This window comes from Nothoprocta perdicaria, unplaced genomic scaffold, assembly GCF_003342845.1.
Source record: "Nothoprocta perdicaria isolate Ctin4 unplaced genomic scaffold, notPer1 scaffold_200, whole genome shotgun sequence".
Taxonomy (NCBI): Eukaryota; Metazoa; Chordata; class Aves; order Tinamiformes; family Tinamidae; genus Nothoprocta; species Nothoprocta perdicaria.
The window spans coordinates 546899-565754 of NW_020455206.1; the positions used below are offsets into that span (position 1 = coordinate 546899).

Consider the following 18856-nt stretch of genomic DNA (forward strand, 5'->3'; position numbering starts at 1 on the left):
GGCCAACCACCCAGCTTGATATCATCCACAAGCTTGCTCAGGGTGCACTCACTGCCCTTGTCCAAGTCATTGATGAACAGGTTGAACAGCACCAGGTCCAGTGCTGACCCCTGGGAGAAACTACTGGCCACAGGCCTCCAACTGGACTTGGCCCCATTTATCACCACCCTCTGAACTCTGCCATCCAGCCAGCCCTCAATCCACCTCATTGTGCACTCGTCCAGACCACTCTCTGTGAGCTTCCGTATGAGGATATTATGGGAGACGGTGTAGAAAGCCTTGCTGAAGTCAAGGTAGACAACATCTACGGCTCTCCCCTCATCCAGATGGCCAGTCATCCCATCATAGAAGGCTACTAGGTTCGTCAGACATGACTTCCCCTTGGTGAATCCATGCTGACTGCTCCTCAACCTTCTTCTCCTTCATACGCCTAGAGATGTTCTCTAGGATGAGCTGCTCCATCACCTTACCAGGGACGGAGGTGAGGCTAACCAGCCTGCAGTTGCCCGGCTCCTCCCTCTTGCCCTTTTTGAAGACTGGAGTGACATTGGCTCTCTTCCAGTTCTCCAACACCTCCCCTGCTCTCCAGGACCTCTCAAAGATGATGGAGAGAGGCTGAGCAATAACCTCCACCAGTTCCCTCAGCACTCTTGGGTGCATCCCATCGGGGCCCATAGATTTTTGAGTGGCCAGTTTGCCTAAGCGATCCCTAACCCAATCCTCCTCGACCAGCGGAAGGTGTTTCTCTTGCCCATTTATATCTCTTCCCCTTGAGCCCTGCAGTTCTTGGGAAGAGGCCTTAGCAGTAAAGACAGAGACAAAGAAGGCATTTAGTAACTCGGCCTTCTCAGCATCCTCTGTCACCAAGGCCCCCTCCCCATTCAGCAGTGCAATAACATTTTCCCTCGTCTTCCTCTTGCTGCTGGCACACTTATAGAAGCCCTTCCTGTTGTCCCTGACATCCCTCGCTAACTCTAATTCCAGATGGGCCTTGGCCTTCCTCATTTCACATCTGCATTCTCTGATGATGCACCTATATTCTTCCCACGAGGCCCGGCCCTTCTTCCACATACTGTACACTCTTTTTTCTTGTTAACTTTGCCTAGCAGCTCCTTGTCCATCCATACAGGTCTCCTGCCCCGCTTACTTGACTTCTTTCTTGTGGGAATGCACTGACCCTGAGCTTGGAGGAAGTGGTGCTTGAATATCAACCAGCTCTCCTGGACTCTCTTTCCTTCTAAGACCCTGACCCAGGGGACTGCTCCAAGGAGCTCCCTGAAGAGGTCAAATTTGGCTCTCTTAAAGTCCAGGGTTGCAATCCTACTTCTCGCCCAACTTCCTCCACACAGGATGGTGAATTCCAACATCTCATGGTCACTGCAGCCCAGACTGCCCCCAACCTTCACATTTCCCACTAGACCATCTCTGTTTGTTAGTATCAGGTCTAGCAGCGCCCATCCCCTTGCTGGCTCATCAACCACCTGCATCAAAAAGTTATCTGCAATGTTCTTCAGGAACCTCCTGGACTGTCCCTGGCTGTGTGGTTTTCCCAGCAGATACCAGGGTGATTGAAAGTGGTTGAAGATAGTTATAAACCCTGTAAAATGGCAAACAGGATGGCCTCTGTGTTCTCTGTGTTCTAGCCTCTGTAGTGATGGGACAGAACTTGTGCCACCAAAACAAATATAGTCCACAAGCCCAGGTACTGATCCTATATTAAATCTGTTTCCAAAAACTTAACTAGTTTTCCATGAGGATACTGTGTATAAAATTGCCTAAGTGGCTCATGCCATGGAGATTAATAGCACACTGATGGCAGAAGGGCATAAGCATAGCTGTAGCTGAGTGAGTGCACTTCGTTCTTTTAGAAGCTGAATTGCATAATTTATCTGCTCACTCCACAAAAATGGTACCATTTATGGAAACAGAAAGGACCTGAATTATTTTTTCTGAAGGTGCTTTTTGGAAATTATATGAATGCAGGGAATTTGGATTGGATTCTGTTCCTTAAGTGACAACAAAATGATGCATGTAGAGGAATGGATATCAAGGATTCTGTTACAGGAAGGACAGAAATTCTTTAGAAGTAGGACTGAAGGATGCCAAAACCCTTTAAGCTTAGGATTGTCAACAACTCTGTCCAAGGAAGTTTTCTGCTAGGCTGGGTGGGTACCTACAGTCTCTATAGGTCTTTGGGTTGCTGTCTTATCATTTTTTTCTGAACTTGTAGAAAAGAAAGAAAAATGATTTACAAGGTATGCAGGCAGAACTGTCTCTATAACATGATATGAATATCTTGAATTTCTTATCTGTATGGCAGAAACTTGTGGAGTGCTCAAACTTTTGCTACGTCCCATCCTCTCTGCTCTCATCACTCTCCTGACTCCTGTCAAATACAGTCGCCTCAGGAAGTGCATAGAATTTAACATAGAATTTAACATTAACCATTTTTTCTGGTTTTCAGCAAAGAGGACAGTTTACAAAAACAAGCAAACCAACAAAAAGCATACTTATAACTGGCTTTTGCTGCCTTGCAACAAGTCAACATTATTCTGACTCTTTAAAATAAAGAATTTTTACTTAGAAAAGACTGTTAGAGTGGAGAGTAAGCAAATGTTTTCATGTAGAGATCATTAGGGGTGCATTTATACAATATGCTATGACCTTGTTTGTTTGCCGTAAGGTCAGAAATGAACATATTTGTTATTCTAAATAAACAGAGAATAAGGACATTGTTATAATCTGAAATATGTAATTGTTGAACTGGTGTTGGTTAGTAACTTGGATATATTCCTGGAGATAAACTGAGTATATTGCTATGTCCTATCTAAATATGATAGAATCATACGATCATAGAATCATTAAGGTTGGAACGGACCTTTAGAAATTTTCTAGTCCAACCCCACTGCACACAGCCAGGGACACCTAGACCATGTGGCACAGGATTGTGTCCAAGTGAGCTTTGAAGATCTTCAGAGAAGATTTCACAACCTCTCTTGACAACCCTGTTCCAGGGCTCTGTCACTCTCACTGTCATGAAATTTTTCCTTAAGTTCCTGCGGAACTTTTGGTGCTTCGGTTTGCAGTTGTATCTGAAGGAAGTTGAAAATAAAGCACTGTTCTGACATGTCCATTTTCTCTATGTTATCTCACATTTGTTTGTCAATATTTTAAAGACTATCTAGGGCATAGCTGACCACACTAAAGCCATTTTTTTCCCAAAGATAGTAGAACGTAGGTAAAAGTGAATTGTCTTTACTTTCTTTTACTTGAAACTTCCAGTGTGTATGAGGTAGGATCTTACTGCACATGTGATTTTTTGGTAAAGTTGCATTTGGATCGGAGATATTTCATAATGCTAATAAGAAATATCCAGCCTGCTTCTGCACTGTCTGCTTGCGAGAGCTTATGAGCCTAGCTCTCCATACATACAAGTATATCAGAGCTTGCAGGATAATGATTGTTATTGGAATACACTGAAGAAATTTATAATCCATATGATTGCTTCTACAAAATAAAATCTTGGAAAACAAACGAAAATGTTACTAGCATGCTAATTTAAGAAAGTCTAGTGGTTCTTTGCCACAAGAAAAAGATAAGGACACTTACAGCCTATGTGATTAGGTTAGAATAAAGGGGAGAAGAATAGTTAATAGACACGATTTAGAGACAAGTACAGCCTATTATTTTAAACTTTACCCTGGAATCCAATAGGAGGCAATGTTTTGCTCTTCTTGGCCAGAATTCTGTTTTCTCCCACAACCTTCCATTCTTCATCCTTAAGTATTTACTGATTTGTTTTATCTGTCTGCCAAATGGAAGGGCTTACTAAAAATTGCATAAACCTGAAGGTGAATAGTAAAAGCATCTAGCTATTAGGAAGGGGAGAAAAAAAAGAAAAAGGGACTACTACAAGTCAGATGAGAAAGGACTTCGGAGGTCATAGCCATATGGGGGATTGTGATAGCACTCTGTTGATGTGTAACAGTGACTCTGATGATACATATTAACTGAGAATGCTATGTATGATTGTGTTATGCAAGTATTGATTAAAAACAGGAGATGGAGGCAGAGAGAGGCAGCGAATTGTGGATTGTATAAACATCTCTGAGAAGGTTACTGGCTGGCTAAATAGCAAGGAAAAGTCTTAAACCGAAAAAGGTCTTAAAAGATCTGAGTCCATGAATCTTCCAATAGTTCATTAAGATACATGCATGTTCAAAACATTGATATAGTCTGTAGATAGTAGATAGTCTGATTACTGCTAAATTTCCAGAAAAAAAATAATATCCATGCACCTGAACACGTCCAGAAACAGATCCAGAAATCTATTTGGTTTGGATCAGTTCTGTAAGAATTGTCTTAAAATAATTTCACTAGTATACTCATCAACCTTCATGACTGTGATGGCCCTGAATTCCTATCCCTAATTCACACAGAAATACCACTTATCTGAATTGAGAAAATGCATGTCCAAAGACATGTACAGATTCATGTTGCAAATTCTGATTAGAGTTTTATTGAATCTGGATTTTCTGTTTCACAGAGTTTTCTGTAATTCTGAGACTTCTTTTGGTTGGGAATTAGAACAATTTGCTAAACTTGGAAATGATGTATAGAAACTATTTTTTGAAATACTTGTTTTAGATTTGTTAAAACTGTACTTGCAGTATCAAGCTCTCCTACTGTGAGGTGTTAGTATCACTGTCTTCTTGACCCAGGATGAAATAGCTGTCCCAGATTTTGCTGCTGCATTGGAGTAATAACATCATGGGGAATCTTTCCTCGTGTGTTCCACAGTAAATCTGTATGTACCTCATACATGTGATGGAAGGGACTGACCCCTAACAGACTCTAGTACCTTAAAATACTATTGCTATGCAAAGTCAGATCAATAATAAGAGATGGGTTAAAATCAGCAGAAGCCTTTGGCTTGGTATCTTGGTTTCTCAACAATAGGAAAAGTATTAATGAAGGTGCTTTATTCTTTAACATGAAGGAACAATGGATGCAAATTACCATCCATTTCTTCCCAATATAGGCAGGCATGTGTGTGCAGATGTACATAAAACTCAACACATATGCACCTCTTATCAGTAGTTGATTCATTGTATTTTTTGAATGGGGTTAGGGCTGACCATTAAGTGGTGCTGTCAAGATGTATAGCTGATCACTAGGGAATATCTGGTGAAAATCACAAAGCATTCATACCATGTTCATTCATGTAGTTTAGTTTCACTTATGGCTGTACCATTTGTCCACCCAAATTCTGTAGTGGTGATAGGAGGGTTTGAGACTTTATTTCCCACTTCTCTCCTCCCTCCTTTTATTTCTTTTCTCTCATTTTCCCTCCTGATCCCCTACTTCAACCCCCCCCAACCTTTTTTTTTTTTTTTTTCCCTTCCCCATGGCTGATGGATATGCAGAGTATGTTAAGAAGCAAGAAATACTGTCACCGAACTGATGGTGTTCAGTGACTCTTCGAGCTCTTGGCTGGTCTGTACTGCAGGAGCTTGACACCCTGACCAGTGAGGCATAAAAAACAGAGAATTCGAAGCCTCAGTCTGACAGGCACTAGAGCATCCCCCAGAGAGGGACTAAGATGTGTGTGTGTGCACGTGCAAAAGGAGGTTGGGTAGTAGAGATAGTGGGGGGAGGAGAGCAAGGCAAGGGAGAGCGAAACAATGAAATGTCAGCTTGTTTCCACTAGTAGTCATGCAGCAGTGCTGCCAAGTATTTAAGAAGTGCTACTGCCTGTTATGCATGGCATAGACACCTGGTAGACAGCATTTCTCCCAATACCTCTTGAGAATGGGACATGGGAGCAGCTAGTGAAAATGGGAAAGGCAGGGACAAGCTGGGTGAATGTGCTGAGGTGCCATAGTGGGACATGTTGTCCTCTTTTCAGATAAGCGTTGGGGGTCTTTCCTTGGGGTGCAGGGCAGCATTGTACTGCTTTGTTCAAAATCTAGGAGGTCCATACCCTTGGCCAGCAACCGGGATGGGTGGCTGTCCTGTCTATTTTGTCCTTCTCGTCCTTAGATCATGCAGCTCCTAGAGAAAGTGTGGTAGCGAGGCTCCCTCACATCAGTTTATGCATGTGGTGGCCAGGTAGCAACAGCAAGGTGGGCTGTACACCTTGTGCCTGCTCTTGTTTTTCATCTATGCATCTGTGAAAAACTGGAGAGATGTCAACGAATATATTATCCATTTTCATAATCATCCTGCCCCTCTGCAATTAAATTGTTTGTTAGGTCCTTGCATTTCTCCCTACCTCAAAAGAAAATTAAAAATAAATTTAAAAAATGAAATAATTGATAGAATCAAAGGATTTTTATGCAGCTCACACTGCAAGGAAGGTTTGGCTTTTAGTCTTAAAGGGAAGGAAATGTGCACATTGTTCAACCATGATGCTACTAACTGTTTCGCTCTCCATGTGCTTTGTTGCCTTGAGCAAACAATAGTAGGACAGATCTAGGTCAAAGATGTGGTAAAATCCCAGCTGAGGATGGGTAATGAGGTCATAAATTGGGACTGGTTTATCTGAGAAAACTGTCTTATATGCAGTAGTAGGAACCCAGAAGCAGGGATCAAGAAAGGGAACTTTTCTGGAAGCAGAATAGACTTGGCTGTTAAGGCATTTTTATCCGACAGGAAAGGTCACTCTCTGACTAGAAGAATTGAGACACCTTTGCTAGTAGTGCTGGTATTTCAAATCACTACTGTATACCTATGAGTCACAGCTCCTCTTGGTGACTTTCATGCCTACCTTGTAGTCCTTGGGGAGGTAAAAGAAAGCGGTAGAAATTATGATTTAATGCAGGCTAGCCACTTCTATTCCAGAAATCTTCTTCATGCCTTCATTGTTTTAGCTGCCTGTTCTGCTTGCTGGTGAAGCCCTCTGACTACAGCAGACATCCTCTTCTCCCTTTCCACTGTCCCAGCTCTCCCAGAAATTCTTACTATCTTTTCTGTCTTTGCTGTCTCCACTGTGCCTCATTCATTTAGGAAACAAGAGTGAGCATTTTAACAGAGTTAACCTTTAGGCACTGATGTCATCCATCATCTGAAAGGACAAGGAACATAAATTGAATGTTCATACTGTGTATTTCTGCAGAAAGTTGGAAAGAGATCTGTTTTCAGTGGCTCACCATGTTTAATAGTTTTTGTTTAGAAGCAGTAATGAAAGCCCACTCTGGGCTTACAAAATGTGGTTAGTAGAAATGTAGTTGAAACATAACAATATTATGGAATAGGCAATTAACAACCTTACCTTCAGCATCACAAATCTTTGTTTCTCTCTTCTGTTCCATGCAACAGAACCTTGAACAGTCACTGTGGAACAGCTGCAGCAGCGACAAATAACCTCTGAGTTTCTCATGTCTGGAAAAGACCCTGAGAAACAGAAATACTGCCAGGATGAGATATGTGGTGCATCTAGCCCAGTGCCACAGATCTGCCAAGTCCAGTTCCAACTGCTCTGAGAAAGATCTAGAGAGTTTTGCCTGAGGAGACTTTGGATAAGCTACCCACAGTTGGTCATCTTCAGATCACTAGAGAGAGACAGCTAAAAACTATGAAGCATGAGGTTTAATCTTTCTTTCAAAATGACTGTTTCTACTGGGATTGATTGCTTCAGTGCTAGGTAAAGCTGCTGTTTTTAAAGATATTGGGATCCTTCCTGAAGCTTGATCTACGTTGAATTACAGTCCACTCCATGACTTGGAGATGACTGTACATGTGCTTTTTTCTATAGGCTCCAGATACCCTCTGCCTCCTTGCCCTTTCAATCAATGTTGCCTTGAGTTACATGAAAGAGAGCAGGTCTCAGACAGATGGGTACAATACTGTGGGTCCCAAAAAGCATGGGGAACAACAGAGGAACAGAACGTTATCAAAGAGCCCTGTAGACTGAGAAGTTGCTCTCTTTTTACTGAAAGGGCATGCATGGAGGCCAGATACTACTGGGCCTAACTGGGCCTGTCCTTTTCTTTTGTTGCACATACGTATTTTTTCTATCTTGTCAGAAATACATTTGTAGATAGTCAAACCAACTAGCATTGCTATACACAGGAGGTGTATTAACCCATTTAACAAGAGCATGTGTGCAAAATCACCTGTGCAGACTAATCATGAACTGCCAGTGTAACTCAGAATGTTTGTGCCTTCCCAATGATAATCAAAAACATTAGCCCTCCATCTGGGTCAGTGAGTAGTGGCCATATCTTAAGTAGTGGAGGCCACTTACTATCTCAGGAAAGAAGTCACAGTCCTTGAGTCAGTTTTATCAGGTGTGCAAGGGCTGGTTACTGTGTGGAGCATTGCGCCTGGGAGAACTTGTTGCATCTATTTGCAGTTGCAAACATGGGGTTGATCTGGTCTTTAGCTGGTAAAAACTCAGCTAGTAATACTTAGCTAGGAATAAAAGCTAAGAATAAACTAAGAGTAAAAAGATGTTCTCAGCCCAATAGTAGGTTTTCTTTGAGAGGCTGGGATGGTATTCAATATGCAAGAAGTTAACTAATCCTTGCTCTCTTTGCATTATAAAGCCTGAGCAGCTGAGTCCTAGTATTCAACTTTATGCCATGAGTCTCACAGAGCCATAAAGGCAAAGATCATCTCAGATATGTCACCAAACTCCTCTCTATTACCCCTAATTTTGGTGTTCCTGCAATGTTCCTGTTAGGCAGCGAGCTGCATGAGAAAAAACAGCCATGCAGCAAGCATGGGTTTTGATGTGAACAGAAGCGCAAAAGACAATGCCCTTTCTTTTAATGATGTGGCCATCAGATTCTTCTTCAAAGAGGGTGACCAGTAGTGGTTTTACAAAGCCCTTCACTAGGGCACATCATGTGCTAAATTGCTTTCACCTCACCAAATAGTAACAGTTCTCTTACTTCAAATATTTTGTTTTTTTGTCTTTTTTTCCTTCAATTTAGGGAGTGAGTTTTCTGGGAGTCCATACAGCCATCCGCAATATTCAACATACAATGACTCCTGGAGATTCCCCAATCCTGGACTACTGGGTAAGTGCCCTACCTCACCTCCCAAGTGTGTCTCTGTGTGTCACCAGCAGGGCCATTCTAGCGGGCAGAACAGGCTCTTGTCTATAACCTTACTGTGGTGCTTTGGTTATCAGTGGCAAGCATATCCTAGGACAGCCTTGTATGGCAGTGCTGGCCCTGGTGAGTGACTTCAGATATTCTTCAGGGGATGTTGGTTCAGTTCACTTGCACGGCCAGAGACCACATGCACAAGCCTACTCTCTTCCCGCTTCTGACCTGTGCAGTCGGTAGACAGAGGGAAATACAGGACCAGAAGACAGGACTCCATTTGGTTTATTTTATTTTATTTTTTTACGAGATTAAGGAATGCTGCTCATACAAATCCTGCTGATGGTTCTCACTACATAAAAATAAACAAACAAAAAAATCCAACTCCCCACATACTGTCTCCTGGGATTTGTCAAATATGCCAACTTCTGGAATACACTAAATTGCTTATAGCCAAATGTAAAACCTACCATTCCCTCCACTGTTATTTTCTTGCTCATTCTATGTTCCATACCTGGGTCTCAATTTTGCTTTTGCTTTGGAATTTAGACTTTCCTTCTGCAGGAAACCCTGGTGCCTGTGCTGTCTCACTGACTTGTGTGCAGTTTCTCACAAGCAGTGGGGGTTAGGAGTCATGTGGTTTGCGCAGGATCATGGCCCTCACATGAAGGATAAATATAATCCATTTTACACACTGTCAAAAGATGGCCCACTTTGACCTTATATACATGTAGAACGCAGTAATTAGAATTTTTCCTTGCATAATTTATATGGATGAGGTAAGTAAAATACCAATTAATTGTCATCTCTCAACACAGGGGTAGCATGCCTTAGAGATTTCTAGATTTATGGATGACAGGGCTGTTATCTGTGACCTCCAGCAGAGAAACAATTTTGAATTTTTGTCACTTTTTTTTTAATCCATATTCTTTGTTTTAAGTAATTGATTCCCTATGTAATTGAGCCACCCAAGCTGTATTCATCATGGTTCTTGCCCTTAAACAAATCCTTTGGGAGTAATAGACAGCCTCTACCTTCTATGCCACGATACTGGTATAATACTGCCATTTGCAGCACCACATTTAAGGGTTTGTTAGTACTTACATCATAAATCAGTGAACATATCTTCAGCCAATATAAATAGGCATAGCTGCACAAAGGCCAGAGGAGGCCTGTGTGCTTAAACCAATAGTTTCCTTGAATGCAGCTTGGAGTGTTTATGAGTTTTTGGTTTGTCTTTGTGAAGGAAACCAAATTCTCTGAGCGTATAGAGGCATTTTTAAAATTATTTTTATTTGTTTTATTTTATTTTATTTATGACACTGCTCTAGAAGTAAGCACTGGAATGAGTTTCCAGAACTGCTGGAACTGTTTTGTTTCCAGTAAGACCACATCTTGAATTCATTGCCACAGATTCATGCTCGCATGGGAAAGGAATTATTCATTTGAATAAGCACAGCAATTCCTCAGTTTCTGAGACTGAACAGCTGCCTTTCAACTCAGATATCAACAAGTAATGTGAACAACATAGCAGACTAAGGCTAACCAGATTTGGTACTTATAAATACTCAGAACTTGCTGGCCAGATTCCAAGGCAGGGTAAATCCATGCAAGGCTTTGAAGCCAGTGAACATGGGGAGATCCATAGTGGAAAAAGTTAAACACTTGACTTTAAAGAGAATGCATTTTAGGAATTAGCCTTACTTTCAGCTGTACTGTTTCCTTTTTCCTTTTGTTTTTCTTCTCATACTTCCTCTTTTTATTATTTCTTCTTTTTTTTGTATTAAAAATTTGAAGGGGAAAGTCCTGTTCCTTTTCCAGGTGTGTGGAAGGAGCAAAATATAGGCATGGCTAAAATGAATTCATACTGCCCACAGTAAGGTAAATGGACTGAAAAGCCCATTTCTTGTGCTATTGAGAATTTATATGGAAATATTTACTCAGGAGCATGCTATAACCATGTATTTAAATGAAATAAGGACAAAAAGATTTGGATGGTACAACAATACTACTACTTTTTGCTGGCAGAAGTTGTTAAAATATATCAACTTAACTCTTGTTTTTATCGTATCTGAAATATTTTGTTTTAATCTTTTCAAAAATTCCTGTTTTCGTAAATACAAACTTAAGTGTGGCAAATATAATGTTACATTGTTGGGGTGTATTATGATATACTAACTTAGAATTACCAGACTGAAACCTTTGAGTGTGGCAGAAATAAAAGGAAATGTATCGAGGTACCTTTGGTACATTTGCCTTTAGATCTTGGTATCTTACATCTGTACCAAGGTCTAAAGGCAAACTTTTCATTCCAGTTCGTCATGACCACGACGTATCAGCAAATGATGGGATTTCTTATAGAGCTTGAATGTCATAGTCAGATCACTGATGGTTTTAAAATATCTGTACCACAATACTATTGACATAATTGCAGGTGCTGCTTGGTTAAAAGGTGCCAAAATTCTTATCTCTGTGATAGATTGCTATCTGTTTTATGGTATGCATTCGGAGAACAAGGTTTAGATTGAGTTGATCTTTGATATTCCCTTTCATCTTAAGCCTTCATGGCAGAAAAGCACCAGAAAATAAAATGCAGGTAGGTTGAAAAGTCCATTTGCTTTAAGTCAACATCATGCAGATGTTGCAATGGTCCTTCACCTAACATCTAATTCTGGAAAGACAGCCCACTAGCCTACACTAATTTAGTTTTAGGGAACAAACTCAGTAAGCTTGGGCTATGCTTGTTGGAGGGCCTAATATCCACTTTGGGCCATAATGTGCAGGACAGATGATAAATTTTCCTGTCCCTGCAGGGACTGGACAAGGGTCAATGGGTTAAAGTTGAAACACAGGAATCCCATCTCCATGTGAGGGAGAATTTCTTTCCTGTGAGGGTGATAGAGCCCTGGAACAGGCTGCCCCCGGGAGGTTGTGGAGTCTCCTTCTCTGGAGGTCTTCAAAGCCACCTGGATGCCGCCTTGTGCCCCATGCTCTGGGTGTCCCTGATGGAGTAGGGAGGTTGGACTAGATGATCTCTAGAGGTGCCTTCCAACCGCAACCCTTCTGTGAATCTTTGAGTCTGTAAGTATGCTTACTCAGACTTCTAGTTTTATGTTTCAGAGTCTCAACTTGCTCCCTTCTTTGCCTAGTTATACCTAAACTCAACAGTAATTCAAGACATCTGCTGCAGAATCTTAAATATCTCTTCCAAACCTCCTTGGAGACCCAAAAGGCTCTACCAGGAATTTGTCCTATACAGGATATCCAGAACAGGGAGAGGAGGGCGAGAAGAGTAAAATTAATATGTATCTAGGATGCTTCTCTTCTTCCAAGGAGTTTATCCGAGTGCATGTGGTTAATTCTTTCTTGAGAGCAACCTCTGGCAATATCAGCTTCACAGCAGAAGCATTGACAAAATTAATCAGGACTGGTACATGGGCTGACACAGTTTGTTTTCCTAAGTCTCACTCCTTTCATGGAAATGAAAGTGTAGTACAGTAAGTGGTTAACACAGCCCACATTCAATTAATTCTCTGCACTGGCAAGGAAGAACTGTGCTGTAGCAATCACACCAAGCTGATATTTGTCAAAGAGGAACTTCAGAGGGATGCAATGATTTGCTAGTGGCATGAAGAAGGGATATTGAGGCTGAAAAATAATTGTGGAGAGAGGTTAGAAACAAGAAAGCAATAAAGATAGGAAGAAATAAAGGAATAAAGAGAAGAATAAATAGTACAAAGATATTAGTTATTAGTCCTCCATCATTTTCTTCTAAGAATGCAGCAGCAGTGAAAAGCGTTAGTCAGTTCCTCCACTGGAGGGTATAATTATAGTCTCAAATCATCCTGCTCATGCAAAGTAGCAGAGCAGGATGAGCTATCTCTCTCTTTTTTTTTTTTTTTTTTTTTTTTTTTTTTTTTTTTTTGTGCATGCTTTGCTCTTGCTCTCTAGTACTCCCTCTTCTTACTCTCCAGAAAACTCATCCATGGATGCTCCAGGGAGATTTCTAATTGATGCAAAAGAGTGACCACTTGTCCTGTGACTCCCGGATCTGAATGCAGTGCCCTATAGCTTTTGTAATAGCAGAAACGACCAAATTGAAGTCTTTGGAGTGGTCAAAAGAAACAAGGACAAAAGAAGAGTTGTAGAGATCATTTTTACCACCTGCAGCATCTACCAGCGGCAGTAGACCCTAGTTATATCAACAACTTCTTCTGCTGTAGAGAAATTCAGCATTTGCTCTGTTTCTGCCTATATTGGCCTGCTGTAATTTGATGCTGTGCTGACTTCAGCAAGGCTGATGATAGTCCCCAAGTTTTCACAGGACTATACTGGGAAGATGTTATAAATGCATTGTGTCCCTCTCGGTGGGATAATACCTAGATATCCCCATGTAATGGGGGGAAGCAATAGCAGGAGTTAGAAAAAGTGGCTTAGTTTCCACTGTGTTGTTAATAGTCTGAAACTGCTGTGATAAGGGAATAGAGAGACACAGGTGTGCACACCAACATGCAAAAGGGCAAGGATGTGCACACGTAAGGTTCAGTCTGTTGCTGACAGCATGGCCTGATGAGCTTTCCTGATTAAAGTCTACTTAACACAAACAAGGTAAAGGTAGATAATAGGAACACAGCATAATGAAGAAAAATGATTCAATTTCTTGCTAGTTTGCTCTAAGACATCTTTACCATTTTCACTCATTACTTTCCACTTGATGTTGATCACGGGAGATTTTGTTTGATGCACAGTTCTCTTTTCTGAATTTATATGATTTGTGTATGTTGTGAAATTTAAGTGAGTCTGACAGGATTCCTTTTTAGATACACCTGAGCTATCTAGCTGTTGTTACAAGAGACAGGGTCATTAGACTGTCAGTATTGACATGGCTTCATATGAAAGGAAAGGGTTTGGAACCAGTCAATTAGGATTAGATTCAGTTCTTCTGTGGGTTTCTGTAAAAAAGATTAGAGAACAAATAGGAGCCAGAAATGACTATGTCAAGAAATAAATTGATGATAATATGAATTAGAAAGGGAAAATGACAGGAGAAGGGACAAGTCTATTCTAGATGTGGGTGTAATGACAGGGAGAAAGAATAAATGTTTTGTGATGTGACATTTTCATTCTTCACTTTAAATACAAGCTTTTTTGATTTCACTACTGAAATGTGAGCTGGAAAAATCAAACTCAGAAGAAATATTGGGCCATTGGAAAGTGTCAGAGGAATACTGAACTTGTATAGCAACACTTAATCAGAACAGTAATGGAGAAGAATGGAGGAGAAAAAGTAAAACGTAGACTTCCATCTAAAAAGACACTACTTCCACTGAAATCCTCGGGAGCCACTGACTTTCCTGCTGACTAGACCCACATATCTTCTGTTATTTGGAACTTGTTCATTTGTTAAATAATGTTTGATTTGTTGCCTGAGCTCTATGTGCTTCTGTCTTAATTCAGCTTACATTGATTCATTGGCATTATTACTCAAATTTATAAGGTTATTCTATGGGGTCCTGTGGCAGCTCAGCCTTGGCCAGGAACTGGAGTTTCTGCTAGTGGACACACCTGTAAGTGGGCTATCATGAGTATGTGGTCCAAGACTTGCATTTCTGTGTTTGATGAAGAAAGAAATTTCACCTAAATCTTCAAGGGCTTACATTATCTTTTAAGGCTACACACTGTCTTGCTCCATAACAGGGGACTTAATTGCAAGCACTGTCTCCAGTTAACTACTGAGAAGAGGAAACGTGTCTCAATTGTTTTTCTTTTTTCAGTCATCTTTTCTTTCATGCAATGCTTGGTATGTTATGTGATGAGGTGAAGAAGTAATTTCTCTTGCTGTCATTCACATACAAACAGCTTTGCACTAAACATTCTGAGCTCTCATTTTAAGGAATATTCATATTTCTTGTGATTCTATGAAATTTCTTGTGAAACGTTTCTAATAGAAAAGTCAGATTTTTTTACCATTTGCTATCCGTATATGTCCTGTATTTTCATCTAATCTATGCATTTTCTGCTTTTTTCATTTTTACATGAATTTTTAAATTCATTTAAAATAATTTTCTCATCTACTCTTAGTGCTAACATTTTTTTTTCATTTGACAAGATATTCCAATATTTTGTCTTTCTGCCCAACAGAAAACAAACTGCCAGTATTTTCTGTTCTTGGTTTTCTTTTCCTTAGTGAATTTCTTCAGAAAGAGATATTCAAGGAAGCCTTAGAATCTTCTCCAAAATATAACAGACACACACTACCATTTTAAAAGAAGGCTCTATAATCCGTGTGCCTGTCTGCAGCATATCTCTTTGTGATGCAAGAGGTATTTCTGAATAATATATTTCATTAATGCTATCTCTATCCATAAACTAAAATTAGTGTCAAGTTAATGGCATAAGTAGCTTGTCACTTTTCTGAAACCAGAGAGGATAGTGCTGCTGTTACTGATGATGGTTATGCTTTACCAAGGTCTGGAATCACAGTGTTACCTTGGGATATGTCTGTATGGTAATCAAATGTCTATATATATGGCCAAGACAGTAGTGCGGTTCTTGCTGCACCTCTCTGGATGTGACATGAAGAAATACTCTTATTATTATAGCTAAAATCCTTACAGAATTAACCTCCTTGTGGAGGTTCATTCCATGGCATTGCAATGCTCATGGCATTGCAAATAGGACCATTAGGAGGGCAATGATGAGCTTATGTTCATTTACAGAAAAGATTCGGTATATGTATGCAAACAGGATAGATGCATTTCTTTCTCTACTTAGTTTCATCCCTCCTGTCTTTTGTTTGGTAAAATTTGGTACAAAAACTGTGCACTAGGTCATCTCTGTAGGCTATAAGGAGATATGGACATATCTAGAAAGAAAGAATCTGTCTAGCTGGATATTTCTCAAAGTTTTTCTTTCTATTCACTGTCTGTAGAGGTCACCCAGATAACATCAGCTAGACCTTAAAAGTCATATATAACCTTTAAAGTCAGATGAGCTTTTAGGTTTGCCTCTGCTAACTGAAGATTGTCTAATCCTGCCAAAGATGCCCTCTGTTTTTTAATAGTTGAGTCTGACTGTGACGTACAAATGTACTGAAGTTTACTTTAAGTAAGCTGTAAAAACCATGTTTCCTGTATGTCTGAAAATGTCCAAAAATCTCCTTTGTGAAGTGTGATTCCTAAGGATGAAATTTGTTCATCTAACTGTAGTTATCTAAAGGTGTTTTTTTTTCAGTCCAGGCCTTTTGGTGCCGTTAGACGTTAGTCATTAAATATCTTTGCAACATTTTAGCTTGGCCAGTTGTTTTGATTACTATATTGGATGAATATTGGGTATGGTGTTACTATCTTTCTGGATCCCTAAAGCTTTGTTTGTCTTCCTTATGGTAAAAAAAAAAAAGGTGAAAAAAATCTTATATGTAAAAACTATAACACCATCTTCAGCTAACATTTGCAATTAAATGTCCATGGACATCATCTTAGATGTTTATGATGTTTTTCTGGCTTTCACAAAGCCAGTGACTATTTTCTCCAGTATTTTCAATCAGCATCTATTTAGTGAATCAGTTCACATGCGTGATCAAAGATGTTCATGAAAAGCTACTAGGAACACCTGCTGTCATTAGGGTCTTCAATCCATCTTCCTGTTGTGGGGCAGAATACTTGTGGAGTATTTTGTCCTCTGAGGCCTTGTCCAGATGTGTCTTTCAGAACAGTAGTTAACTGTATTACTTTATTTGGTCAGTTATCTGTTGATGCCACAGCGAATGCTCAAGCTCAAGCACAGGAGATGTATCAGTTCAGAGGGGTGGTACAGCAACGTACTATGTATGTCCAGGTGCTTGTCAGTATGTGTACCTTGCTAAACAGTGTTTGCTAGAACCTGTTGCTAGAAGCAAATCCTACAAAAAAGATTTTTTGGCTGGCTCCTTCTCCCACTTCTACTTTGCTGAATTTTCCAGTTTCTTGGGGACTGGTCTCAGTTCCAAAATGGCTTAGCTTGTTTGTCCTGGGCTCTTGTTCTTGATGCCTGCTCCATGACAGAAGAAAACAATGTTAAATTTTGTGGAAGTACTGTCTTGCCCATGAAGAGAGACATCAAGCCCAAACTCTTTCAAACATCACTATTCTATGTCAAATGGTAAACGCAGGCTGAAAACACAGCTTTTCACAGATTTTAATGGAGCCTCCCCAGAAATCAGACCTTTGTAGTCACTCTGAGATTTCAGAAGAGTCTTTAAAGCCCCATGAATGAGGCAAAATATTGGGTTCTAAGGTAGGTGAGCAGATGAGTTTCTGGAGCACAGCAACCTTTCTGAAGAAGTATCAATTCCTCTGCCATATGGTTTTGCAGAAATTGCTACATTTGTAGTAAGTCATATGGCTGGCCATGAAGACCTTGCTTCCATAACCTTAGGATGATTGTTTAAGTCCCAGTCGGGTAAAGGCAGGGAGTTGGAGTTGATGGACGGCTTTGCTGGCTGGGTTGATTGATGTGCTCACTACATACAGAAATCCTGTGATAATGTTCAGCTTATCATAATTTATAGCTTGTGATAATGCTTACTGGGAACAAAACAGTTCCCAGTGTTACTCTTCTAAACAATCCTTCCCCAGTTCCTCAGGGACTAGTTCAGAAGTATAACTCCTTCCAGGAAATTCCTTTCGCACTGCAGCATGACTTTCATTTTGTGTGTGCTAAAATCTGATGGAGACTTGGAGAGCAAAGCATCAGCTCCCTGGAAAATCATTTGCTTAACTTTGTTCTTACACAAATTTGTTACCTAATGAAAAAGGAAATTACCGACATTTTCTGAAGGCCACACTAAAAAAGGCAACAGAAGAAACTTTTTGAGAAACAGGGAAATGACTGCCAAGAAGAGGGGAGGGGGAAAAAAACCCAGAGATGTGAGAGTGATGTAACATTTAATTTCAACTTCCCATTTTGAAAATTAAATCACTGTGAAATAAATTTGACTAGCATTCTGGGTGGATGAGTGGAACCAGATATTCTGCAGCCAGCAGAAGTGTAAAGCAGCAGCAGCAGCACAGAATATAATACGATTTTTATCCAATTTTTGGTCTTTATTGCAGCGTGTCTGAATTCAAGCTGGAGATGAATCAGTGTCTGGACTTGCACTGTGTAAGCTGGTATCTCTCCACCTTTGCCTTCTTCACAGTAGTCTCTTCTCTTTCAGGCTCTCCTTATTATTACAGCGCTGCAGCCCGTGGAGCAGCTCCACCAGCAGCCACTGCTGCTTATGACCGCCACTGATCCAAGGGTCCCAGAGCTGAAGCACTTACTAAAACATATCATCCTGGACCCCGGCATCTAAAGTCATCTGCATGGAACCATGTAAGTCACACTGTAAGGGAAGAGTAGAGTATGTAGTTGGAAGATACTAACTGAAATTTTGCTTGTTAGATTGGTGAGCTTGTTTTATTCAATTTCATTTCAAATCATTAAAAATCTACTAGTTTTGACTGAGTCTTAAATGAAAAAAGGAAAAGGAAGAAATGGTTCTGCTGACACCCCATGTGTCTTGTAACAGCAGTTGCCCATTCTTTACCGCTTGCTGGCTATTGCTGCCTGCAGTCGTCAGCAGCATCTGGGGAAGGGGAACAGGTGTGAGGAGTTTTCCTTGGGATAGCCTCCTTTTGGTGCACAGCAAAACAATCTGTGTGACTTACAGTGGTTTTTTTTGTTGTTGGTGTTTTTTTTTTTTTAATTTTGGTTTAAAGAAGAATCCGCCTGCTCAATTTGACACAAGCAGTGATGTAAATAACTTGTGTTACTATGACAAT

At 40.3% G+C, this 18856-nt stretch overlaps 1 protein-coding gene across 7 annotated transcripts in view; it reads left to right on the plus strand.

The window, feature by feature from the left end:
* Nucleotides 1–18326, plus strand: part of PAX5 (paired box 5) — a 142642-nt gene extending 124316 nt beyond the window's left edge. For all 7 annotated transcript variants that reach the window (XM_026038067.1, XM_026038068.1, XM_026038070.1 and 4 more), the window contains 2 exons: nt 8940–9026; nt 18250–18326. In XM_026038067.1, the coding sequence (XP_025893852.1) occupies nt 8940–9026; nt 18250–18326 (164 nt within the window). The remainder of the gene's footprint in view (nt 1–8939; nt 9027–18249) is intronic.
* The last annotated feature ends 530 nt before the right edge of the window (nt 18327–18856 follow it).